We start from the raw sequence: 27627 nt of genomic DNA, 5'->3' as shown, positions 1-27627 counted from the left end.
AATGGGTCCTATGTTTACAGAACAAAACTGTAAGGCCAAAGTGTTCAAAATACCTGTGATCTAAATAATGTCTTTCTTATATAGATATGTATAATGCGATATTCAGTACCGATATTAATACTGCTGTATCTGGGCTATAAGGTAAGACTGATTTTCCTCATTGTTGCCATTAATCAGTTTAGCAGAATAATTGCTTTGACTCTGTACTCTGTATGTTACTGGCAAATAGAATGGTTTGTGGAGGTTACAGACCTCTCCTTGGCTTCTTATGAAGCCACCTGGCATTGATAGGAAAACCCATCTATTTCCCAAATAGTATTTAACAAGTAAAAACATTGTAGCAAAAACGACTACAGGTTAATTTTTCTGATTAACTTTGGTTTTGACTTACTATTCCGCTGATGCAAATTCCAAAAGATGTTTTCAGACCTATGTTGAGGTAAATTAAGTAGAAAAATAATTCCCTGTTACCTGCTTTAGAGAGAGTAAGAGATCCTAAAATGCATCTTACTTTAACCTACATATTTTATTAGATGCTTAAAATCACTTTGTAAGAGGCTGGGCATATGTAAGTAAGTACAGTCCCAGACTAGCCTCGTTATCTGTCCTTCAGTTTCAATAGGAAATAAGGAAATTCCTCATATTCTCAGTTGAGTAACTCCTGAAATAGCTTTAACTGTGCTTCAGTTCTGAGAATCCTTCGTAAGAGACAGGGAGTCGCCAGTCAGACGGACGATTTGGTGACTCTTGACGCATCTTTAAGATTTAGAGGCTTGAATCAGTACCTGGGCAGGGAGCCCAGACTACGCCATCCAACTGAGCTTTTACCCTCTCTTTTTAAACAATCGTACACATATTCTTAAGTTTAGATTTTTTCCTTCAAATTTGGTTTTATGTCAGAACGAACAGTAGATCTCATTCTCTACTGTGTATCGCCCCTCATTTGGGAGGGAGTCTCAAGGGAGGAGGGGGCTCAGCCACGGGGAGGATTAGCGATTGCAGCTCAGCTTTGGGTTTGGCTTATACTTTCATGTAAGATTTTACTCAAAGCCAGAGGTTTTAGGATAAAAATAGTATGTGATAATCACACTCTTGGATGATTCTACTGTAAATATTTCAAAAAATCATGCTCTATCATGTTCCTATCCATCAAGACATTTATTGTCATAGGCAGAGCACTGTGCTAACTCAGATACTGGAAAACCTAGAAATAGGTTATTTCTACCACCCAGCCCCTGGGAATTTTCTTGCTCTGATGTAAATAAATGAAACTTCTTTAAAACATCTGGAAAGCAAAAACGGAAGATTAAGTAGAATTTACGTTTAATAAGGAATGAGGTAACTTCCCCTCTGCACGTTGGTTCTGGGTGATAAACCCCCTCCTCCCAGAGAAGACAGAGCTCACCACGTTTCTGGTCTCACGCTAAAGACGTATGCACACAGTAGCAGTCTTTTTTCCACAGCCTCTCTGTGTAGGCTGAGTTCTTCCATGTCTCAGCTATGTATTTGGAATTGTGTTCATTTTTTACAGCTATTTGAGGACTTCAGTCTCTTGTTCTTGGTAAAACAGGAAGGGCATTCTAGAAGAAACAAACTATGCTATATGGCATTGGGTCTCAAAGTGTGGTCCCCAGACAAGCAACATCAGCATCACCTGGGAACTTGTTAGAAATACAGATGTTTGGGTCCCACTCCAGACCAGACCTACCGAATCAGAACCTCTAGAGTGGAGTCCAGAAATGTGTTTCCCTGGCCCTCCAGGTGGCTCTTACACACAGGACAGGGCTTCCCTGGACTATTGACATTTTGGCTAGGTAATTCCTTGTCATAGGGGGCTGTCCTGTGTGTTGTAGGATGTTTAGCAACATCCCTAATTTCGACCCCCTAGATGCCAATGGCACTTCTCTCCTGTTGGGACAATCAAAAACCTCCAGACATTGCAAAACATCCCTCTGGGGGTGGGGCAAAATCCCTCTCCCCACCTCTCTTGAAAACCATTACTATAGAAAAACCAGTGAGAGCACCAAAAAAGCCATCATTTCCAGGAAGTCTATGTTGATATTCTTTGAGTGAGAGAGTTAGTAACTCGGAAGAATCCTTCTGAAGACTTGCCTAGAACCAGCGTAGCCCTTCTCAGTATCGGACTTCAGGAGAAATCTTCATGCGTCCAGCTTCCACGGTACAAAACCGTTGAGATATTCCAGCCTCTCCACATTTAAAATCACAAAGAAAATAAAGGTGTTATGTATATCAAGAATTACCCCGAAACTCAATCTGTTTTCCAACTATTGAACAGATTTACTGATAAGTAAAATGAACTCCTCTACTTCAAAGCCTCATTTGAGTTTCACAGAACAATTGTAATGAGGATTTCAGATTTCCTTGTCCATAGTAGCAATCTTGCTATATGTCTCTTTAGGACAATCCTATTTAAAAGGGAAAAGCATGCACTTCACTCTAAAATCAGGAGTTATTATTACGCTCACGTTGATTAATTTATTTGCATCGCTGCATTCTCACAGTATTGCTAGTCATTTAGAAACAGCATTTAGTTAATTTGACACTTTCACACTGTTTAAGAAGTCTGCCACAAGACAGTGTTACTAGATTTTAACATTTTCAGAATTAACAACAGCAACTTTCAAGCTAGAAAAATATCTACTATCCATTGAATTGATAGATTTTAAAATACGTTTTATACCCACATAATTTGGACCTATCATTAAAAAGTTGGTATTCTATTGATTATCCAAATTAATAGGGATAATTGAAATATTACAAAGGTATCATTGAATCACTATGATTACATCTCTTCTAAAACTTTGAGACAGTAGTGCTGTCTTGGTTTTCCATCACCAACAGTTTTCCGGGTTCACCCACCCACAACACTAGATGAGAATGAGCAGTAAAAATGGCCAAAGATGAGATGATAAGAAAGTGACAGGGCTGACAACACAGCCTCCAAGCAGTCAGGTTTCACTCGGGTTCTAGTTAGTGGTTCCTAAATAAAATTCCTGTATTTTCAAAATTAATGAAGCACGGGCACTTTGTCATTGGCCTTCTTCCAACATGGGAGTTCTGCTGTTCACCTTAGGACGTATGTAGATTATTGAGGCTTCTTAGCCGATTATCATTCGATACGGCAGTGAACACTTAATTAATTGTTGGATTAAATAGGGAATTATGGTAGAAAAGCAGTAAGCTCAGAGCGTGGTGTTCGCACTCTGCTTCCCCTTCACTACCTTGAGTTGAGTAGGAGGCACCAGGGGCATAAAATGTTCCTGATTTCCTGGAGAGTCCTACTTTCAAATATTCTTCTCTCCCATTGTACCTGTAATTATATTAAAATATGCCAGGCTATCCTGGATTTGGATTTGGAGTCAGGTTTCAGGCCATAGCTCTGCCAGTCCGTGAGCTGGTCAAGTCGGGCTACCTCTCCAGCCAGCGTCTCCACACCAACAAAAGGAACCGTGGACAGCAGTAGGGATGGTGCCCGCTTGCGTCCACTTCCTCCCTGGGTAACTGTGGGGATGAGAGGAGATTCTGTCCCAGAGCGTTTCTGCAGCTCTAACGTGGCGCTGTCTTGTAAGGGCACCTTCCGCATCGAAGGGTAGATTGCATGATGGAAGATCTATTTTTCTAACATACCGGGAACCTTCTCGCGGTTGCCATTTCCTGTCCTATCCAAATGAATGTTTCACTAGATACCAACACCACATACAACAGGTTTTTTATTAGAGTAAAATAAAAGCTCATTGTAAAAAGTTGACAGCCCCTCTAGCCCTGATTAGCTTTGGCTCAGAATAACTCGGGGAACCTTTTTCGGCCTTTGGCTGGCTTCTGCTAGGAGGGTCCACTGCCGCGGAGAAGTCGTTCAGATGCTGCGGTTGCGTGTTTATTTAGTTCACAGGCTATATGCCGTTTGTCCCCTTTCGTTTTAATCTTAGTGACAGTTGTGGGTGTGGGGGTGGATTTTGTTTTTGTTTTGTTTTGTTTTTAATTTCAGTTCTGGCCAGGAATGATGGATGAACTCTCCGAGTTGAGAGAATTCTATGATCCAGATACAGTGGAGCTGATGAACTGGATTAAGTAAGAGGATTTTTTTTTAACCTTTAAAATTTAAAGTGCCTTTTAAGAGTCACCATAGACCTCATTTGGTGTTTTCTTTTTTTCTGAAATCTAACTGTGAAGATACATTCATTTCCGAGTTTTTCTTTAAAGCTCTATATTTGGAAATAATTTCTCCCCATTCAAGAAATATTCCCTGTAACCACAAACTCCGGAAGAAGAGAAAATACCTGTAAGGAGAGGAAGTCAGAGCTGGAGGATGCTCCCCAGGCCACTGGCAGCAGTGGAAAGGAAGCTTCGTAGCCTAGGCCAATTTTACCTTTAGCGTGTCTTCCATTTTGGTACCATTCAGATTTTCTGTTACTGCTGACACATGAAAGTATTCTTTCCTTGTTAATCATTGAAAAGTTATACCGTAAACGACGGAGTCCTACTAGCTGCGTGCACATTTGATTTCAACGAAGCACACTGCCCGAGCCCAGGCCTAAAGAAAACTAAAAATCCAGACTCTTTCTCTCTTGAACATCGTCCCGTTTAGCATTCTCTTGGTGCCTACTGTTGCCTGCGTTCTGTTGCTTTGCCCCAGCACTCAGTGTCAGCGTGAAAGTCATGTGTTCGAAAGCTTTGTTAATGGAACCTGCCTCCCACCGGAAATAAACTTTGTTACCCAGAGCAGCATTCCTGTGCCCTGTAGTACTGCATTTCCCTACTTTGTAACCAAAAAGCAGCAGTGTGATTATTCACATGTAAATAGACGTCGCAAATCTTGTGTGACATATTCTGAAGGCATCGGCGGTATCGTCTCCATCACTTAGGGTTTTAGTAGCCATATTGGCACTTGCTCATGACTAATGTTTACTAACCAGTACAGTTTAGCACCGCTTGTGTATTAAGAGATGGTAAACGTTTGATAGCTTCGGTCTCTTGAGTGCAATACGTGGATTTTATAGAGATTTATGTCTAAAATATATATGTGGCTTTGGTCCCAATGTCGGACTGGCTTTGACTAGATGCAGTGAGTATAATTTTTCATGTACTTCCAGTGCTGAGATTACTAAGCAGTGCTTTGTCTTTATTTATTTATTTAACTTTAAATCACGGCAGACAATTATAGAGTAAATAATTCCTTCCGTATTTATTGTGTATGGGAAAAGAGGGTTATTCGTGTAAAGAAAAGCTAATTACTTTTGCATTAACTATAGTCACCCGGAAATTTATGGCACGTACCTGTGAAGGTGAGGCTGGTGGTGTTCTGGTTTCAAAGTCACACTGTTGATCGGAAGAACGCAGGGCGCCCCCTCCTGGTAGAGCCCTGAAGCTGGCGGGCCTGCCTCGGTCATTCCTGTGAGCAGCCCGCCTCCGCTCCCTGGTCCCTGGGGAATGAATGGAGCCCGGGTAAGAACGTGTCCTGGCGGAGGCCAGGCGGTCCGTGGCAGTGTCAGGCTGCTGCGTTTACTACAGTGCCTGTGTCTCCGTGCTTGTCCTCAGGCAAGATTACTCACAGTGACATTTCTGGTTCTGAGAGGTTATATTCCGAGTGCAAAGAAGACAGTCTGTTAGTCTGTTACTTCTGTCCTTTGCGAAAGCGATCTTTGTTCCTTACTTTATCATCCTCCTACTAACATGGTCCTCTCCCTGTATGGAAACACGTTCTTTCTACTTTTTAAAAAATCCTCAGCAACTGGAAAGCTTTGTATTGTTCCAAAATATTGGCCCCGTTGTGATCTAATCTTGCTCGTTTTCCCTTAAAATTCTTCAAATCTTAATTATCGTTTTTGTAAAAATAGCTGCTGGGCATGTTTGTGAAATAAGCTTAAGTGATGATGAATATATGCCAAAATTGGGTCTAGTTAGACGCAAAATGTATTTGTTGAAATCAACGTTGAAATCAGCTCTGGTCTGTAGCCTTCGGTTCCAAACACAAGGGAAAACACACTTCATATTCTTTGAACTCGCCTTGATTTCTTCTGTTTCTGAAACGTAACATATGACCTTCCGCTTCCATTTTACTACTCTGATGAGTCACCTGTGCCCGGGACACTAGCAGGTCTGAGCTGTGCTGGAAGCAGGCTGTGGCCGAAGGATGGCATGGACTGTACCTGGGAGTCGGTCTGAAGTTGTCTGAGGGCAGCCGGCAGAGCTCCGGCGGGGACTCGGCCCCCTTCTTCCCACGTCGTCTGCTGCTGTTCTCGGACAGTCGGCACAGGGGCGCCACGTCTGTCTTTCGTCAGGGAGGTCATGGCAGCGCGTACGGGGCGGGATGTAGCTTCCGTCACAGGACGGCTGCGGGACGAGTCGGGATGAGAAGCCGTGACCTACAGGAACCCTCGGGGACACCTCAAGTGACCCTCCGTGATGGCACAGGGCCCCTCCTCTGTGAAGTGTTGAGAAGAAGCCTACCCGGCACGTCCCGGTCTCTGTTCTGTATACTTGATGCTGGGGCAAACCACACGCCTGCCTTACGCATCACCGTTGTGCTCCGGGACACTGGGCCTCCGTTTGGAGATCAGGGCTGGCCGAGTATTCACTTGGGCTTCTCGGGCTTGGAGGATGAATCGAAAGATTCCGTCTCAGCAGGAGTTAGTTATTTCCTCCTCTTTTGGAGGGGCTCGGTTTTGACGCTTTATTGGCTGACCAGACAGCCTCCGGGGAAGATAAAGGGCATGGCTTTAGGACACCACATATTAATAGGAGAGGGGCCGTTCTGAAGGGATTCGGTTTCTGAGAGACTGTCTGACACCTTAATGCGTCAAGTTATATCTGAACTTGAACTTACTGATACGATTTAACAGATACTTACTGAGCACCAGCGACACATAGGACATCACGTGGCCGCCCACTCTCACCACCTCTCCGCTAGAGTTGAGTCTCATCTCAGCACTGCTGTCTTCATGCCTGTTTTCCATATTCTTACTGTTGACTCCAGTTTAAGGTTTTTAGAGCCTTATCAGGTTTCAACTGAAAACTTTTTTCTATTAGTAATAGAAATGTCCTCTCTTTAGTTCCTTCGAGATTTCACTGTAAGTAGAAAACTAATAGAACTTTGAGAGTCGATCCCTCGTTAATCAGGGAGGACATTGTGTTGAAGTCAGCCCCAGAATCTTCCCTGGGAGAACCAGGAGGCCGATTATACCCCGATCCTTCCTCGGGGCCGGCCTGTGTGCTCCCCTGGCCACCTGCCCTCCGCACGGCACTCACTGCCGCACGCTCGCTTCCCAGCAGATTGAGGGTCTCCCAAACGCAGAGATTAAAAACACGATTGATTGATTGATTGATTGATTGATTTTAGTTTCTGGCAGCTCTTTCGGCAAGACCCAGGTGGTACTTGCTGTGCCGTGTGTGTGACTAGGAAGCACTTTTACTTCCACGAGGCCAAACGCCACGGCCGTGGTGCTTCAGACCTCGTTCCTTTGTGACCCGTAAGTGTTTCATTCTTGTTCCTGAAATTCTTCTTTGACGTTGTGCAATGAAGACACTCCCGCAGATTTGAATATTCTGAGATGTGACATTTTAACCATGGGGCTTTAGAAGATTTTTCACTAACGGTAGTCCCTTTTCAGTGATGAAGCCTGCATGTGCAATATATTCTCAATGGGACTGAGAAAATGGACCACACTTCCTTAGCATTTTATCAAAGCAGAAAGAATTACTGTGTATCTTAAGTATGATGAAGGTTAAGTTGAGACCTTAAATGCCTATAAGCCTCTTTTATATTTAATGAATCATTTTGTGGTATTTGCATAATTCTATAAATTTTTGAGGGGTAGATAAAGCAAATGTTCGCACATTACATTCTAATGCTCAGTTTACCCATTAGTTCAACAGTAATTAACTTGTTGAAGCTTAGAGCTTCAAAAGTAAATGAGATTATTTGTTCAAAATGCCATCAGGTCTTCCCGGAATGACATTTAAATTATGTAATGTAAATCCGTTTGACCTGTGAGTCCTTGTCATTATTTAGTGACATTTCTTGCAGAATAAATTGTTTGCAGGTTGGGCAGCCCGCTATAGAGCTTGGCAGAGGGCTATAAAAACAAATTATCCTTTCATTTTATACATCATTTGTTCAAACATTGGTAAAAATTGCTTTGTTTTTCTATAATAGAGAAGTGTCATTCAATGGTTAAAAGCACATTAGCTGTTTTAGACACAGACCACAGACTGTGTCAGCAGAAGTATCTGTGAAGGCAGAATACCCAGCATTACACCTGTCATACTGCATATTTTAAGTTAAGGACAAAAAAATGCCTTTTCCCTTTGCCTGCTGAGTTCACCACAGAAAATATAAACCATGGTGAAGCTAGCTAGGTTTTTAAAGTTCAGAAAACGTGTGATTGTTTTTCCTTTTGTTCCACTTTGCTTGTTTGTTTTGCTTTGCATTGGCTTTATGGGTAAACTTGAATCTTTAAAATGTGAAATGTCCCAGGTTTGCAATGGGGCTAGCTTATGAAACCAAGTCACCAGAAGAGAGCGAATAAACATCGTTTCTGCTATGCTCGGAAGTCCCTGGTTTTCAAGGAAGTATTACTTCTAGTTCATTTTATAGGCATTGGGGTACTTGTATTTGCTGCTTTAAAGTAAAACCAAGGGGGTGCCTGAGTGGCTCAGTCGGTTGAGCGCCCGACTTTGGTTCAGGTCGTGATCTTGCAGTTTGTGAGTTCGAGCCCCACGTCGGGGTCTGTGCTGATGGCTCAGAGCCTAGAGCTTGCTTCAGATTCTGTCTCCCCTTCTCTTTGCCCCTCCCATGTTCATGCTCTGTCTCTCTCTGTTTCTCAATAATAAACAAATTTTTAAAGTTTAAAAAAAATAAATAAAACCAAGGAAAGACTGCTAACAGGCCACAGGATTGTTGTGCCAGCGGCTGAGACAGATTCCTTTACTTTTAAACTTTCTGACTCTTTGCTAATGAGGCCAAACATTAAAACACATCACAGAAGGGGCGCCTGGGTGGCTCGGTCAGTTAAGCGTCCGACTTCGGCTCAGGTCATGATCTCGTGGTTCGTGAGTTCAAGCCCCGCATAGGGCTCTGTGCTGACAGCTCGGAGCCTGAAGCCTGTTTCCGATTCTGTGTCTCCCTCTCTCTCTCCGACCCTCCCCCGTTCATGCTCTGTCTCTCTCTGTCTCAAAAATAAATAAACGTTTAAAAAAAAACACACACATCACAGAAGAATGTGGTTTAGTTCATTTTTCTCTCCGTGCCTCTGAGCAGTCCTGCAGTACGTGGCTGCACCGCTGTGGGGGCGGGGCGCTCCAGTGCTCCCTGAGCACCCAGTGGGGAGAGGCGGGATTTGCCAGGGTGAGCCAAGTCTGTTGTGTTTCATTCCCAGGATCGCCCAAGGCCCACAGAGAGCACTAGTAAATATGTGCTAAACTAATGACTGGTTTATATGGAAGTGTCTGCCTATAGTGGGAGCTGAGTCTGGCTCTATTAGCTTATTAGCTAGAAGGCTTCTTGAAGCCAGGTTACCATCATACCACGTTTGCCAGACCAGCACACAGTAGGCCCGCAGCAATAGATTTTGACTGAATAAAGAATAGCTTTGTAGCTTCCCAGCAAGCAGTTCAGGACTTTGGACATTTTAAACCTTTGAGAACTATGTAATTCATCCAAGTAGTACGATTATAGTCTAGGAAGGGAGATGAAACCTGGGTCATTAGCCATGAATAGATAAGAGATCAGTCCTAGATCACTCATCTGTGTCTGCCACAGTTATAAAATATATACTAGAAACAGCTCTGTGCATCTCCCTGACACTGGCTCCTGTTCTAATTCGAAACGGGGATGTTAAGACAGTCTCGAGATCTGGATGGATGTTATCAGCTCAGCGGCTAGATTTGTCATCTGTGTACAAAGACCAGTTGGGCAATCTTTAGGCAGTAAGACTGTAAGCCAGGACAGCTCACCCACAGCTTGCCCTCGCCTCTACCCTATGCTCTGCCAGACGTGGAGACCAGACTTCGTATCTTCAGTTCAGAGGCCCCAGAGACAGCCACTTTTGGGCATTATTTAATATGGGATATGATTATATTATTTATTGTGGTGGAATGGTTTAAGCCAGTTAAGAGTATACAAAAGAAAAGAAGACTGGCTTGGGAAAATGGATGACACTTTTCTTTAATTAATATTTGTCCATACTTATGCTTTAGCAATTCTTTTTTTTTTTTTAAGTTTTCCATTATTTTTTCTTTTTTTTTCTTGTTTTTTTTTAGTTTATTTATTTATTTTGAGGGAGAAAAAGAGAGAGAGAGAATCCCAAGCAGGCTTTGTGCTGTTAGCACAGAGCCTGATGTGGGGCTTGAACTCACAAACTGGGAGCATGTCCTGAGCCGAAACCAAGAGTTGGACATTTAACCCACTGAGCCATCCAGATGCCCTTTTTCTTTTTAAATTTTCATTTAAATCCGTATCGGTATTGGTTTCAGTATTGCTATTGGTTTCAGTAGAAGAATTCAGTGATTCATCACTCACAACACCCAGTGCTCATCACAAGTGCCCTCCTTGATGTCCATCACCCATCTAGCCCGTCCCCCAGCCACCTCCCTCGGTTTGTTCTCGAGCACCCCTCGGTTTGTTCCCCATTGTTAGGAGTCTCTTGTGGTTTGTTTCCATTAGGGACTCTTTTGCAAGTCTGGCGCGCGGTGATGAGGGTGGCTCAGGGTAGGCGGCCCAGACTAAGGGCTTAGTAAGTGTCAGTTGAATTAAACTAAATATTTGTAGAATCTCCCACTAAGGAATGCTACACCTTCACATGTTGTCATTGAAACCCGCCTGTCCCACCCACCACATGGGACAGAAGTCCAGAGTTCCCTGTAAATCGCCAGCTCAAGGGGACAGGGTAAACGTTCGTTTGTTCTTGCACTCTTGGGTCTGCTTGTTGGAACGATGACCACCCACCCAGCAGTCAGGCTCACTGAAAACCTGGTTCTGTGCTAGTCCACACTCTAGCCTCTGGCGTCCATAAGGGAGGACGCAGGTCACACGTCGTTCCTGTTGCCCATCGTCCTTCTGTCCACGTCTTGTCACTTGAGAAAGCCCATTGAAATCCAAGTGAGAGGGTCATTGGTAGAAAATCTGAGTTCTTCAAGTAAGTTGTGAGCGTTACAACTTGAACTGTAGGATGTACCGTAAGGCCTTTGTCAGATGGCGTTCACACTCTGGTCTTAGCATTGCACTGAAGGAAATAGAACATCCGCACGTGATGCGGGAATATGATGGTGGCTTCTCTTAGAAACTTAGCACCAGGGTAAGTTTCTGCCCTGATCTCCCAAAACGCAAGGAGAACAGCCTGCTCTTTCTCTAGAGTATTTCGAGTTTTAATAATTTCAGTGAGACTTCTTCTCGAAATTATCTGCGTCCTTTACCTCCCCCTGGCAAGCTCAGGCTGCTCTTTTCTTAGCACAGGCAGGGCTCGCGGGGCCCCCAGTGGCCCCCGCAGGAAGCAGTGTGCTGAGCAGTCTGCACAAAGGCGCTCGGGGTCGTCCCGGGGAACTGACACCTCGTTGATTTGCAAGGCACTCCAAAAAATGGAAGGGAATTAAAATCAACCACTAAGATTCTTTTCTTTCAGGGGGAAAAGGAAAAATGAGTTCACTGGAATCAGGGACTCTTTCCTTGATCCTCTGTCAGTGTCCATCACACCCCACAGGGAGGCAGGGAATCGCAGCTTGGTGGCACTTAGCAGGGTCATGATTTAATGATACGAGAGTGCCCGTATTCCTCCAGATTCCTCAGACTTTCATAATCAGGGCGAAGGAGAGGAGTATGGGAAATGCTTGTGTTTCCACATCAGAAACAGTGTACGTCCCCATACTGAGTAATAAATTATTTGCCTTTTCAAAATCTTCTGTGTTCTTTTGTTTCTACTGATTCTGTTTTTTTTTTTTTTTTCTGGAAAGCTATTTATCATAATATCTGTGATCTTTTTTCTTGTTTCAAATGAAAACGGTTGGAATTGACTCGTGATTAGCTGCAGTTTCTGGCTTTATAATTTGTTTTACTCTAGGCAGCCCTTTAGTTAAGTTTAATACAGAACAGGATGACAGTCTTGTAAGTTCTTTTTTGTCAGAATCTGACCCTCTGGAGCAAGAGAGGGAGAGGATTATGGGATTTAGCCCAGAAGGCTTAGAGCCAGGAGATGCCCACATCCTAAGCCCATTCATTATAAGGGTAAACCCATCAAAACAGTAAATTAGAAGTTTCCCAACCATTGTCAAAAACAGACAGGAGAAGCTTCATGAAACAGTTTGAAGGCAAATGTCAAGCAGCCTCCTGTGTTTTTCCCAAAGTCTCAGCCCTTCCTGATGCAGCTGGGTGATTCTGGGAACATGATGTTATTTTCTTGTTGTCTTTGAGGAAATCTTAGCAGTGGAGTTAATTCAGACTCTGAATCTTCTAGCTCCAACACCCCAAGAAAGGCCGTGTTTGCCGGGAGCATGCAGTTGCTGGCCGGAGTTAAGCTGTGCACAGGAAGGACCTTAACCAACCACCCGCACTACGAAGACAACAGCCTGAGAGAGCGGACCAAAGCGGTGAGGGCTCATGGCTTCTGGGGGGCCAGCAGTGGCTTGCTGTCGTGTGTATGTTGTCAGGGGCAGTCGGACCTGAAGGCCACAGGCCTTTATCTCCTGAGTCTGCCCTGCCCCCCACATCCATTAAAGGCAACATATATATTCCTCTGGATTAAAATAACAAGAGAAACGGCTTGAGATGTACAGAAAAGACCATTTAAGAACAGAACCCTCAGAGCTTTTGAATTAGGGAAAGAAAAGGAGTAGAGACACGCTAGTAACTTGTTTTACGGACCAGTGTGTGTGTGTGTGTGTGTGTGTGTGTGTGTGTGTGTATTAGTTGGTAATATAGCTGCATAGTTCAAATTTCAAAATAAAAGGGAACTTAGTGAAAAGTCTACATCCCACCCTCTCCCAGCTACTGTCTCCCCTCACAGGAGACAAATGCTTTGTTGTGTATCTTTCCACAGGCATTTTGTGCATATACAAATGTACACACACTGTACTCACATTCTTTCCCCCTCTTTTACAAAAGAACATACTAAATCTTGGTTTCTTTGGCATTTCATATACTTCGCAGCTCATTCCATAGCAGTTATTTTTTTTAACTAGTCACTTCCTTTTTTTTTAATTTTGTATTTTAGAGAGTGAGCGTGAGTGGGAGAGAGGGGCAGAGGGAGAGACAGAATCTTAAGTGCAGAACCCAGCACAGAGCTTGATCTCACGACCACGAGATCATAACCTGAGCCGAAATTGAGAGTTGGATGCTCAACTGACTGAGCCACCAGGCGCCCCCCCCCATATCTGTTATTGACAGCATTGTATTTTTGAATCTACAAAAATTTTGTTATGCAAACATAGCATATTTTATTTAACCATTTAAGTTGTTTCCCTGTCTTTTGTAATGATGTAAACAATGTTCCAAATGGTAAACTTGTATGCGTATCACTGTGCACAAATACAAGTGTTTGTCTGTACATCAGATTCTTAGAGATGAACTTGTGGGACAGAAAGTACGGGCATTTGTAATTGAGCTAGACAGATAGTCCTAAGTTGCCCTCTGTACAGATTATACCACATACATTCCAGTCAGCAGTGCAGAGAGGTACCCCTTTCCCCCAGTCCTCTCCAGCAGTGGGCTCAAACTTTTTAATGTTTTATGTCAGTCACTTCATAATCTTAGCGGCTGAAAAGTTGCTGAAAAGTCTTGTTTTGGCAGGAGATTTAACTAGCCTAAAAGCAAATGATTTTTTACTAAGTCCCCTGTTTTTTATGAGAATCATCTGAACCTAGATTCCTACTAAAATGGGGATTTTTCAGTTGGTGCAAGTACCTGAGATCGCCCCAGGTTAGCTGGAGGAAGCAGGGAGGGCACCGGCTCCACAGAACCGGAGTCCAGGCGGGAGGTGGCTGGTGCGGCTCAGACTTGGCAGAAGGTGCAGAAGGGACACGTCAGGCACACGGGGGCTCCTCCTCGCCCTCCCCCCCTCTCCGATATCCAGCCCTTGTCTAGGGACTGAGTTTTGTGCTCTAACCAAACACATCCTTAAGGTCTTGGTGCCCTTCTTCAGTCATGACCTTCAAATCCTGGGAATGGCTTTGGTGTGAGGCCGCTGCTAAACTACAGCGAGGATGGCCTCTGGCTTCAAGTCACAGAAGGAGACCACCTCCTGGCATTTCACCTATCAGTACAGGCACGCTGGCCCTCAGGGCCCAGTCTCTTTGGTCAGAAACGCGTCATTAGACATCAGTGTGCAGGGAAGGAGTCGGCACCCCTGTCCATCCCCCAGCCCACATGCACACGCGTGCACACACACACACACACACACACACACTCTGCAGTCACTTAAGGTATGTGACGCTGGTGATGAACAGGGAGGAGGCGCCTCCCACTGAACTGCCACTGGTGCTGCAGGTTGTTCGTGCTCCAGGAAGCGTGAGAGCGAAGCACGGGGTCTCCTGGTCAAGCCGGGGGCAGCCTAGCACCGAGGACCCTATGGCGGTGCTCTTCTCCAACCGCCATTGTCAGAAGCTGAGGATCCTTACAAGTAGAGGTGCCCCCAAGCTGTACCGTCATGCCTGATGGACCTTTTCGTGCAAAGAACCCCTTTTTAAACGTAGAGATTGTGTCTTCTTTACTCCACTGTTTATTTACCTCAGGGAAGCATCCTTAGAACAGGCATCTACGGATACATAGCTCCCAACAATACATTCTAAATCCAGATCTGTTTGGTGTCTAAAGCCCAATGTATTCAGCATGACTCACTCTCTTCTTCCCAAAGCTGAGTGATTGTGACTTGCATTCTTTTGGGAATTTCCCCCACACAACCCAGGACTGCGGATGAGGGAGTAGCCTGCACGGGAAGAGGTCGGGGAGCTGGGTGTCGGGTCTTAGCCATAACCCCTGTGGGACGTCACCTTATTAGATACTCGTCCACTGACTTCCTGGCAGTTGGGTGCTATTTTTCGCTATTCCACTCTCATCTCGTTTCGCAGGTTTATCAGATCTACGCAAAGAGGTCTCCGGAGGACGTGCACGCCCTCCTGAGGTCCTTCGGCGCTGACTATGTCATCCTGGAAGACAGCATCTGCTACGAGCGAAGACACCAGCGGGGCTGCCGGCTGCGGGACCTGCTGGACATCGCCAACGGGCACGTAAGCATGTCCCCTCGCCCCGTGTGGGGCTCCCGGAGTGTTGCGGGGGAGGTCCAGTCTCACTCTCTGTACGTTAGAGAATGATGTCGGGAGTCAGCTCACCATCTTCACAGCATCCCACACAATTCCCGGCTCTGGCGCATCAGTGACAGCCGTGCGGGCCGGGCCAGGGGACAGATAGGGGGGTTCAGACCCCAACTTCTCGTTAAATAGAACAACTCTGTCTTTAGCTGATTCGTATCATGAGGCTATGTATAAAACTCATTTTTAAAGGTTTTGCCGTTAAAAGCAGAACCCTCTTAACACCACTGCCCCAGAGCATTGTTTTGGCTGGCACGTGAGTATGACCGTGACAGCAGGGCCCCCATCTCCCCTTCCAGGCACCGCTCCCGCCAGTGTCCCCTTTGCCCACTGGCACCATGCCACCAAGATGGCTTTCTGCGGCCAAGTCTTCCAGAGCAGAAGAACAAGCTATTGCTCCCTCCAGCCTTCTGAGAAAAATGTTCTCGGACCTATGCCAGGCCTCAGATTAGCACAAGCAGAAGCTTTTCACCCTGTAGAGGTGCTGTAATTATTTGGTATAAAAGCTGATAGATATTTAAGAAACAAGTGAGGGAAGAAAAACTTGACTGTGCAGATTTTGAGATTCAGGACACTTAAGATCTCCTCTCTCAGCAAATCTCAAGTCTGTGGTATTATTGACTGTTCTCCCCATGCTGTACAGTCGGGCCTCAGAACTCATTCACCTTGTAACTGCAGGTTTGTTCCTTTAAGGAACATGAATTTTTTTTTTTATTTTTTTTTTTTTAAACGCTTATTTATTTTTGAGACAGAGAGAGACAGAGCATGAACAGGGGAGGGGCAGAGAGAGAGGGAGACACAGAATCTGAAACAGGCTCCAGGCTCCGAGCTGTCAGCACAGAGCCCAACGCGGGGCTCGAACTCACGGCCTATGAGATCATGACCTGAGCCGAAGTCGGACACTTAACCGACCAAGCCACCCAGGCGCCCCGGAACATGGATGTTTTAATTAACTTGATGGTGGTGATCATTTGACCATGTCCATGTGTATCAGATCATCATGAATATATACAGTTTTGTCTGTCAGCTATGCCTCGGTAAAGCTTGGCGGGGGGTGGCGGGGACAAACATGAGATTCAGATTTTTGCCGGAGGAAAGTAACTGTCCCTAACCATCTTGAATTCACAGGAGGTAAAGACCAAAGACGCGCATTTAAATCTTGATTTGTGTGTAACTTTTTCTAACGAGGCCACCTACTGAGTTGGAGGATTTCCTCTGGTCATAGTCATTCTTCTCAGTTTTTTATTCTTGTGAGAGCCACAGCGTGTTACATTCCTAAGAACAAGGGGACCCAAGTTCTGCTTCTGGCTTTGCCATTAGAGGGGATGCTCCTGTGGCAGAACTCCCCTCTCCAGCTGTGGTTTACACTTCCGCAGGGGAAAGAGGTGGGCCAGATCGTCTCGAAGCAGCCACTGACATTGAAATTGGACGATTTACGCTCACCTAACGTACCACTCTCAGAGGAGCCCCGTCACCTGTTCCTTCTTCTCTTGTCAATATAATTATTTTTTTCCCAAATTGTATTCGGTTTTGTTTTGGCTTTAGATGATGGATGGCCCAGGAGAGAACGATCCTGATTTGAAACTCGCAGGCCACCCTCGCTTCTGCGAAGAGATAAAGAGAAACCTGCCGCCCTACACGGCATACTTCACCAGAGTGTTCCAGAACAAAACGTTCCATGTTTACAAGCTCTCTAGAAACAAGTAGCCGAGCTCTTCGGTCAATCTCTATTTTTGATACGTGAAACTCCATCCTAATGAAACTCAACAGGTAACATTTCATCTGTCGTTAGGTAGCCTGTACCACAAAGCTGTGATATAAGTAAGTTGTAGGGATGTTTACACAAGCGTTACCGTCCTGGGAAGTATCTCACACAAGCTTCAGTCTTTTTTATCTTGTTTCATTAATGTTCTGTAGCCTAAACATTCTCCACTTTCTAAGAGTGGTCTGGAAGTTTTGCTGGTGGGGAGAACAGGAAGTGTTCCACGGGAGCCTGGACAGACACCCCTCTTGTTGGAAATCAAGAGGCTCTTCAGGATTTGACTGAGCTGATTGACTTCAGACAGCTACGATTGAATTGAATCAAGGGGATGCATAATGCAATTCTTTAATGTCGTTTCCCTAGCAAAGAACACCTGGTGGGTTTTTAAAAGCCCTCGATCGCCCTGTTTCACCTAAAAACTTTTATAATGTTTTCCGACTGTCATGCTTTTAATATTTTTTTTTAATCACGTTAGGTCTTTGTATATATACCTAAAACCTTGTGTTGTGCCGTGTCTGAAATGTAATGTTTCGCACTTCAGCGTATGCATCCTGTCTGTGTGTGTCTGTCTGTGTCTGTATGCGCATGTGGGTGCATGTTTTAATGCCGGATACAGAAAAGTGTGGCAAATTCCTTATTGTAAGTCCTTAAAGGAGCAAAAATGTTACGTAGCCAAGCAGAATTTGTTACTGTTTAGTGTTATTTTAAAACCTATTGATACTACTTAACCTATCCTGCAAGTAAGAAAATTTTTCTTCATTTCTTACTCATTTAAATTTACTGGGTTTGCAAAATTTTGTAAACTTTTTGTTTTTAGCCTTTGTATTTTTTACAGCATAGAACCTTGCAAAGTCTGAATATTTTTAAAAGGTTATATCTTAACTAATTCACTAATACAATATTTTTGGCAGAGAGCATTTTCATACCAAATTTGATTTGTGGTCTCCAATCTTGCTGTGAGGGCCCAGGTAGTGTGATTCTTTTTCTTACTCAAAGGTAACCAAGTGCCTCTAAGTCATGCTTATTTGTAAACAACAAAGAGATTATGTATACCTGTTCAAAAATTTTTTGATAATTGCTTTTATAATTAATTTCTAATGATGGGGACATGTAAAAGTTGCTGATAAAAGCATATTGCATGTTTAATTAAGTCAAAATGGCTAATGAAATTAACTTTCTCCCCTGTACTTGCCAGTTGGAAATGATTTAAAGGTTTCTCCTTGCAGTTGTATTGAAGTAAATTACCCTCGGCATCAAGATAGATCTATCGCATGTTTAAATGATGTTCTATTGAGTTACTATTATTAAACAGTATTCAAAAAGAAATTTTACACTGTCATGTTGGACTCAAGGATACTCAGCTTTTTTAATCAAAACTTATTTAAATAAAAAAAATGACACTGGCTGGGTTACTAAATTATGCAGCTGAAACTCCTGAATTATGTCTTTCCTGTATCCCTTAATAAGGTTGGAGACCACTGCAGTTTAGGATAATACAATAATAAAACACTTTAATCAGTACTAAAACTTTAATTAAGCCAGTAATGATGCATGCCCGGTGTGGCTGACAGCATGGGTCAGTACATCCTTCAGCGAGTGCCTTACTCTTAATTGAAACGAAGCACATGTAAGGTACATGTTAGACTATGTAGTTTTGTTTTTAAAGTCCTCTGTTACCTTCCAGATATGTTTCAGTTTTATTTTAAATGTTTCTATATGCGTTCATCTAAGCATTTGGGTATGTGCAGTTTCAGTATAAGAAACATGTACTTCAATTTTTATGCTTCTCCTCACCGCCGTGACGGCACACAGTAATCTTTTTCTCACAGTCTACGTGCCATTGTTGCCAAAACATAGTGTTCAGTCTTCTGTGAAAAAAAATAAAGTGCCAAAAAAAAAAAAAAAAAAAGGTCTTGCAAGACAGAATCCATATATATGCTCTTTCCAAGACACTGTGACCTTGTAGAGTTGACATTTTTATGTCCTGATGACCAAATCTGCCAACAAATCATGTTAAATCTTCTTAGTGCTCATCAGTTGTCTCTTTTATGACCTTCTCGTTGGAGTCCACGGGAGGAAAGAGGAAAAGTGACTGACTCCTGGCTCTCTACCAGGCCAAAGCACGTCACCTGGGGCCGTCCTCGCTCCCCGCCGTGCAGATCTCAGTGGCTCTGTTAATATTTGGTAATAGCCTCATACTGTGGCTGGTTTTCATGGGTAGAATAACCACTTGATCTTGCTTCGGGGTTAGCATTCGGAAGAACGTCTATGTACAATAAGTGCTCTTAATCATCCTCTACTTAACGTGACTCACCGGACTCCCCGACGGACTCCATCCCTCCTGTAAGCTGACTGCCCAGGCTGCTGCCCAGTGTCCGCCCACGGCATGTGCTCCGTCCCGTGAGCTCTGTGCCCGTACGCAGCTTCTCTGCAAGTTCTACTTCCTGCTGTGAGTACACAGTTCAACACAAACCTAGGAGATACGGGTGTGGAAAAGAAAGGGTTATTTCTGTGAAATTTAACTTGAATGCTTTGGTAAGATTTGATAAAGGTTGAGTTGCTAGTCAAAATTGCTTTTAAATACATTAGGCATGGTTGGAAAAATTATAAAATACTGGGAAAACGTAAAATTCAAGGACATTTCTAAGCTTAGGTTGCTTTATCGATTTAAGTACTTATTCCACCTTTAAAAATATCTAGACTGATCAGAAGGTGTTAAAATGTACCCAAATCATATTGGTGTGATTTATTCAAGAATAGAGCTGCAGTTGTTGAACCCCTATTGCAAAGGAAAGGCCTTGGCTTCCCAGCAGAAGGTTAGTAAATGAGTGGACAATTACACATTTAAAATGATGATTCCCTGCATAAATCTACTTACTTCATTAAATGACTGATCCTGATCACAGTGGCTAACAGAGATTCTACTAAAGTTGAAAGGTTACAGTCACTTTTATTACAGACTTAAAAAATAGGGATTAACTTCAGATATATTAGCCAGAAGCATAATTAGGTGTTTATCTAGGCCATTTGTTGTCCACTTAAAGATGATTTTCTTGAACTTTGTGAGGTCAACCAGATGTGCGTGTGTGCGTGTGTGTGTGTGTGTGTGTGTTTGGGGCAGGTGCCGCCAGATGGCAAAGACATGCGTAATATTTCATCCAGTCTGCATCTTTACTTCATGATTAACTAAAAATGTTTATTCTGATTCCATATGAACTTAGTTTAAGATGTACCAGTTTTAGCTCATCTTTGGCCAAAACCTCCCTGAGTTAACATAGAAATATTCCATTTTTTTTAAAATTTCATTCAAACCTTGGGATTGTTAGGAAGATATTAAAATGTTCTCAGATCACGTATGTTGGTTAGTATTCTCCCAAAGGCTTTATATATGACAACCTTTTGGCCTAGAAGAGAGTGCTTATCTGCTGATGGAAAAAAGCTTTTAAGATGAGAGTGTCTTGCTGTGTTGTGGCAATTGATTTTCTGTATTTAACATCCTAAGGGTAAAATCTTACAAAGAGCCTTTATAATTTGTTGTACTGAGTTGTACGGAGATTATATACTAAATAAAGCTCTTTTAAAATACACAAGATGAGTGTTTTTCCTTTCTTTGAAGGTCAGAAACCAAGGAACCAGCTTATTGAAGTGTATTAAATATATGCTAAATGGAGTCCAGTCACTGGAGGATGTGGCAAGGTCTCGACTGGACTTGCTAATGTGGAAGGAGTTTATTTTTTTCATGGAATTTGGTTTCATAGCTGCTTACTTGTTTTACTTGAACCTCAGGGTTATAGTTTAGATTTCTAAAGAGAAGGCTGCTGTCAGCAGAATTTATCCTCAAAGAGATAAATGCTGTTTGTTTTCATTTTTGAATCACGTGTACTTCTTGATTAAATTGTCAATCTTTAGTAATTCGGGAAGATTGGTGGTAGTCCATTTTGGTCAGAGTTTATAGACAACAAATGTGCTTGACTGTTACAGTGTCCAGAGCAGATACTGAAATTCCAAACAAATAGGCCAGTACGCTTCCAAATAGAAGAAACTGTCAGTGGGGCCTCAAATACTCTGTGCTGACTCTTAGAAAGCTCTTAAGCTATTGAGTACACCCCGTGGGAATGGCCTCTAGCACCGGAAGTGCTACCAACGGTACAGATAAGTGAGAGACTCAGGATCCGAGTGAACGGAGCAAGTGTAATGTTGGCACGTGACACCAGGCACGCAGCAGTCGAAATGCTGTTTCTCTCGCCTCTTCTTTCAAAAGCGGTATCTGAAACTCATCTCAAACCTTTTCATCTAATTTAATACTTAGCCATTTGCTTTATAGGGTTCAAAGTGCAGATAGAACTATAGTGTAATGTGAAATCAGCTTAGTGGGTTGCAACCAGCATCAGAAGCTTGAGAGAAAGAAAAGAAAGGGAGAGGAGAAGGGGAAGGCACAGTCCGTGTGGGAAGTGTAAGGATTGCTTTGTGAAGTAGTTTGTTTTTTTAATTTTCTTAATGTTTATATATTTTTGAGAGAGAGACAAAGTGCGAGCGGGGGAGGAGCAGAGAGAGAGGGAGACACAGACTACAAAGCAGGCTCCAGGCTCTGAGCTGTCAGCACAGAGCCCAATCTGGGGCTTGAACCCATGAACCGCGAGGTCATGACCCGAGCTGAAGTCGGACGCTTAACCGACTGAGCCACCCAGGAGCCCCAGTAGTTGTTTGTTACATGTGAAAGCATTATTGTACTGAGGTGCCAAATAAAATGTATTTCTTACTGATTGAAAGCCACACCCTTACAGCACAGAGTAATCTGAGAGGATTGCATCTTGAATTTGGCTCTGTCCTTGAATTTGGCTCTGTCCTTGTCCCCCCAACTCTAGTAAACCCTTCGAACAGTGATGATATTGAAGAAGTATTATATATTTTTAGGTGTGAAATGGACATTGTTATTTTCTGAAGGTCTTATCTTTTAGAATATATGCAGCCATACCTTGGAGATACTCTGGGTTGGGGTCCAGACCACCACAATAAAGTGAACATTGCAATAAAGCAAGTCAAATAAATTTTTTGGTTTCCTACTGCATATAAATGTTAAGTTTACATCATACTGTAGTCTACTAAATGTGCAACAGTATTATGTCTAAGAAGGCAGTGCGATCTGAACTTTCATCAAGTCCTACTCATTGATCACAGATCATTACAAAAAATACAATGAAAAGTTTTTAATATTGCAAGAATTATCAACGTGACACAGAGACACAAAGTGAGCAAATGCTGTTGGAAAAATGGTGCCAATAGAATTGCCCAAAGCAGGGTTGCCACAAACCTTCAATTTGTTAAAAAAAAAAAAAAAAAAAAAAAGTATCTGCAAAGTGCAATAAAGCAAGCTCAATAAAACGAGGTGGGCCTATACTCAAATATTCACAGATTGAAAAGACTAATAAACACCTGGTAAATCTGATTAAGAAAGATAAAAAATATATGATTTAAGAATGTGAAAGGAGGGGCACCTGGGTGGCTCAGTTAAGTGACTCTTGGGTTCCAGCTCAGGTCATGATCTCAAGGTTCATACGGTCCATGAGATCGAACCCCACATCAGGCCCTGTGCTGACAGCGCAGAGCCTGCTTGAGATTCTCTCCCTCCCTCTCTCCCTGCCCCTCCCCGGCTCTTGCTCTCTCAAAAGTAAATACACATTAAAAAAAAAAAATGTGTAAGAAGATACAATCCCAGAATCAGAACTGTAAAAGAATTATATGAAATAATGTCTGCAATTCTGTGGCAAAAAATGAATCGGTAGCAGAATTACTTGAATTACTGTAGTGGCAGGAGGCCAGGAGCTCCTGGAGGCCACATCTCTTCATTCAGTTTACACATGGCTGGTTTCCTCTGAGGCCTTTCACTTGAGTAAATCACACCCCCCAGGATAATCCCCACTTTCATTAAAATCAACGGACTTGGGACCTGAATTACATCATCAGCAAACTCCCTTCATTTTTGCCATACAGTGTAACACAATCATGAGAATGACATCCATCATAGTCACAGGACCCACTCCTCTTCAAGGGGAGGAGATTATATAGAGCATGTTACCGGGGGGAGCGGGGGGAATGTTGGGGGCCATCTTACGATGCTGCCTACCAGAAAGTTAAAAAGAAAACTAGGGTCTAGCCAAAACTGAGCATTTGATAGCACCTAACCCAGGACTACAAACTTATGAGAAGGGAGGCACACAGGAGAGTGCCAATCTCACCCTGGCTTGCTTCCTTGGAGTCTTTCAAGCCATGGCACAAGGAAATGGAGCTCAAGCAGAGAGTGGCAAATGGATTGGAGTTCACAGCTAAGATGGCTGGGATTTGGTGGGATTTGGTAGGAGCTGGAGGAGCAGGGCACCAGGGAGGAGGGAGTTGGAGGAAAAAAAAAAAATCCGAGAAGTTCCCTTCAGGGCCTCCGGTAATTCCTAACCTTCACATGTGTGGCTTAGCAGAGAAGCTGAACAGAGGTTTCAGAGGTTCCACGGTGCTGAGGAAACATTAGAATTGTGGTCCAACCAGTGTGGAGAGATTATGGTGAACCTCTCTAGCCAGTGAACTGACGCACCAGAAAGGCTATACCTTACCCTAGGAATAGAAGCTGTTATCCTGCCTGTCAAAAGCAAATGTAAGACAGCCTTGAAGGGTGATAAGCTAATCACCTCAAGTTATCTCTACGTTTCCAAATATATAATATATAGCACTCAATCAAAAACAAGGCATATGTGCTTTGCAGATACTGTCTGATTTCGGCTCAGGTCATGATCTCATGGTTTATGAATTCGAGCCCCACATCAGGCTCCCTGTTGTCAACACAGAGACTGCTCTGGTCATCTGTCCCCCTTTCTCTCTGCCCCTCCCCCACTAGCACTCTCTCTCCCAAAAATAAACATTAAAAAACGTTATAAAAAAACAGGAATAAAAAAACAAGACAAACAATTGAAATAGAAACAGCCACAGTCTAATCAGATATTGGGGATTAAAGCACAGACTGTAAAATAACTACACTTACTATATTTAAGAAATTAAATGACAAAGAGAATTGAGGTGAACTGAAAACCATGAAAAAATAACAAAATGGAAATACTAAAACTGAAAAGCGTAATAAATTGGGGCATCTGGGTGGCTCAGTCAGTGAAGCATCTGACTTTGGCTCAGGTCATGAGCTGGTTCATGAGTTCAAGTCCCGCATGGGACCCTGCACTGACAGAGCTGAGCCTGCTTGGGATTCTCTCTCTCTCCCTCTCTCTCTCTCTGCCCCTCCCACACTTTTGCATGTGCACTCTCTCTCAAATAAACTTTGAAAAAAGTAATAAGTTAATCAGTAATAGCAAATTAGATGCAGCCGAACAGAGAATTGATCAACTGGACAATAGGTTAGAAGAAAATATGCAGACCAAAGCCTGGGAGGAAAAGATGAAAATGGAAAGAGCATGAGTTGTATTAGAGCATGTCCCTTTATCCTGGAAGTGTAACCGAAGTCCCACAAGGGAAGGAAAGAGAATGGATCTATATGACTTTGGGCAAGCTACTTATACTCAGCTCCAGTTTCTTTTTTTTTGCAAATGCAAGTGCAGTAATAATCTACAGATGGGGTTCAATGAGTGGATTGAATGAGCTAACACTTAAAACACTAGGCCCAATACTTTGCCCGTGGTGAGTACAGTAGTGGGAGCCATAGGATATCATCATTGTCCTCCTTATCATCAAAATTAGAACGTCAAGGAAAACTGAAGAGCAAACTTATATGAGTCATACAGATACTAAAGGGCCCTTAGTAATTTTATGTGAACTGTTCTTGCTGTAGAAAAGATATTAAAAAATAAATAAAACCCTTTACAGGCTTAGAAGATTAACAAGAACAGTTTGTCAGGAAACCAACTTCTCAGTAATCTTTCAGGTATGTATTTACATCACAAAGAGAGATGTGTCTGTGTCTGCGTGTGTATATGGGGGGGGGGGGCGGGGAAGCCATGGACAAAGACTAAAGCTGTTGACTGAATGGTTTTGGAAGAGACGTTATCATTGTTGAAGATAAATGTCAAAGCCCTGCCAAGATACACATATAAAGAACGTAGAAGCATCTGATCTGCTTTAGGGAAGAGAAAGAATAAAATAACGTGATTTCAGGGCTGGCACAGTAATTAGAGCAGCAGTGTGCTAATTAGGGCTCATACATTTAATGAAACTATTAGCATTTCCTCCTGTGAGAAAAGGCGGATTTTCTTCCCCAGGAAATGACACCTGTAAACAATTATCTCTCTTATCATTGCTATTAAGATTATTTACATAAGTTGTGCTCATTTAGCATTCACTGCTGTTAATTATTTTTTTTACAACACCTGATCTCACAGTAGATTCCCTCTGGCTAGAGAAGTACTTTGGGATTATTGATAATTAATGGTGTAGGACAAATAGTTAAGACCATTATAGGGGACCTACCGTCCAATTATTTTGCTCTTTGTGGGCAGCATTTTTGTTCCTTTAATACAGTATGTTTCAGAATCTGAGTATCTGTAAGAGCCTGGTGAATGACAAACATCACAAACACAACCCTCCCTGTGTCATTCAGCTCAGCGATTCCTTCCAGGAGAACTTACAGAGCACCTACTCTACAGAAGGGTGAGACCGGAGAATAGGAAAGGCCCTGGCTATAAACACAAATTTTAAAATTTCTGTCATTATATTGAATACAAATGCTGTGGTGACGTGTTTTGACAGAGTTCTAAAAACTCCTCTAAGAGAAAAAGAAAGGATGTGCCAGTTAGGAATTTTCACGTTGGGAGTTCCAGAATACCTAACTCAAATTGGTTAAAATCATAAAAGGATTTATTAGCATGTTTCACTATTTTTTTAGGCCTTCAGGTGAGACTTAATCTAATGTCCGACTGACTGAATTCATTCACGCGATATTTATTGAGACCTCTAGGCCCCCGGGAACACATCAGTGTACAAGACAGACAAGGTCCATAGGCTCATTGAACTCACGTTTTAGTGGAGGATACAGACAACAAACACATAAGAAAACGCCAAATGTTTGAAGGGAATTAAAATAAGGCACTGTGACAGAGTGTAACTCAGTGGTTACTTGGTTCTAAGTGCTCAGAAAGCCTTCCCGACCTTTGGGCTCTAAGCTGACTGGCAAGAAGGACGTCGCCATGCTAAAACCCGAGGGGAGAAGGGTTGCAAGTAAGTGGGAGGAGCTTGGTGCAATTAAGGGTCAGAAATAAGAATATGGGGAAGGGAGAGAGGAGTCGAAGTATGCAGAAGTCAGACCACGTGTGCCTCAGTAAATCGGTTGAATTTTACTCCAAATGTGATAGAACAACACATTTTGGAGGATTTTGAGCAGAGTAGTGGCATTATTTATGTTTCATAAAACATGGCGGTGGATGCTGTATTCATTCATTTTCTATTGCTGCCATATCAAATACCAAAAGCTCCTGTGCTAAGACATTACAGATAAATTGTCTCTCCGTCTCGTAGCCAGAAGTCAGCATGGCTCAGCGGTGTCTCTGCCCGGAGTCTCATGAGGAGGAAAACTAGCCCCGCTCTGAGGACTGGGGGGATGAGTCTACTTCCAGCCTCATTCAGGTCACTGGCAGAACTCAGTTCTAGGTGTTTGTGGAGCCAAGGTTCTCGTTTCTTTGCTGTCTCTCAGCTGGGGACCATCCTTAGTTCCTAGAAGCCTTCCCGGGGTCCTGGCACACAGCCCTCGACCTCTCAGACCAGCAACAGGGATCGGGTACCCACCTGCTGCACCTCTCCTTACCCCCCCCCACCCCACCCCGCTGTATCTTTTTAAGTACAGCTGGGAGAAGTTCTCCACTTTTAAGGGCATGTAGCATTAGATTGGACCCACCAACAAAGACGGGGTGATCTCCTCATCTCAAGGTTTGTAACCTTTGTCACATCTGCAAAGACCCTTCTCCCAAGTAACATGACAGAGTCACAGGTTCTGGAGATTCGGAAGTGGAGATTGGGGACGGGGACAGATTCAGCCTCCCACAGATGCTGTGTGGAAATTAGACTTGGGTGGGCAGAGGGAAGATTGCATTAAGGGTCTCTCAGTCATCCAAGTAAAAGGTTATGGTTTGGGGAGCAGAATGGTAGGAGTGGAGAAGGAAGAGAACCAGGGTTGATAGAACCTGCTAGAGGGTTATACACTGGGAATAAGGGAAAGTAAGATCAAGGGTAACACCTCGATTTGTTTTAACTTGGGTAACTGGGTATATGATGGTAGTAGTGCCTTTTCTTGAGATGGAGAGGATTGGCCTGGGAGTCATTGGTGTTCAACAAGTATTTCTGGTTCTCTCTTCCTTCCTCTTTCTGGTTGAATGTGAACTTATGACTAGTTCTGGCCAATGGGATGTGTCACTTCTGGTCAGAATGGCTCAAAATCCTCAAGATTCTTTCTCTCCCAGATGGTGGCTGCTTCTCCATCAGCCTGGGTCCTGGAGGAAGGGTGACGTGGAACAGAGAACTTCCTGCTAACTTGCATTCAACATGCAATTTAAACATTAACCTCTGTTTTAAGT

General features: G+C 43.3%; 1 protein-coding gene across 4 annotated transcripts in view; it reads left to right on the top strand.

The window, feature by feature from the left end:
* The window catches only part of DPY19L3 (dpy-19 like C-mannosyltransferase 3), a 77142-nt gene extending 58147 nt beyond the window's left edge, over positions 1-18995 (top strand). For all 4 annotated transcript variants that reach the window (XM_042970549.1, XM_042970550.1, XM_042970548.1 and 1 more), the window contains 5 exons: positions 85-141; positions 4007-4089; positions 12465-12597; positions 15073-15231; positions 16858-18995. In XM_042970549.1, the coding sequence (XP_042826483.1) occupies positions 85-141; positions 4007-4089; positions 12465-12597; positions 15073-15231; positions 16858-17019 (594 nt within the window). In that variant the 3' untranslated portion in view covers positions 17020-18995. The remainder of the gene's footprint in view (positions 1-84; positions 142-4006; positions 4090-12464; positions 12598-15072; positions 15232-16857) is intronic.
* Positions 18996-27627: the final 8632 nt, after the last annotated feature.

This window comes from Panthera tigris, chromosome E2 (assembly GCF_018350195.1).
Source record: "Panthera tigris isolate Pti1 chromosome E2, P.tigris_Pti1_mat1.1, whole genome shotgun sequence".
In the NCBI taxonomy this organism is placed as follows: Eukaryota; Metazoa; Chordata; class Mammalia; order Carnivora; family Felidae; genus Panthera; species Panthera tigris.
The sequence above is the reverse complement of the archived record's forward strand: the minus strand, read 5'-3'. Positions and strand labels throughout refer to the sequence as shown.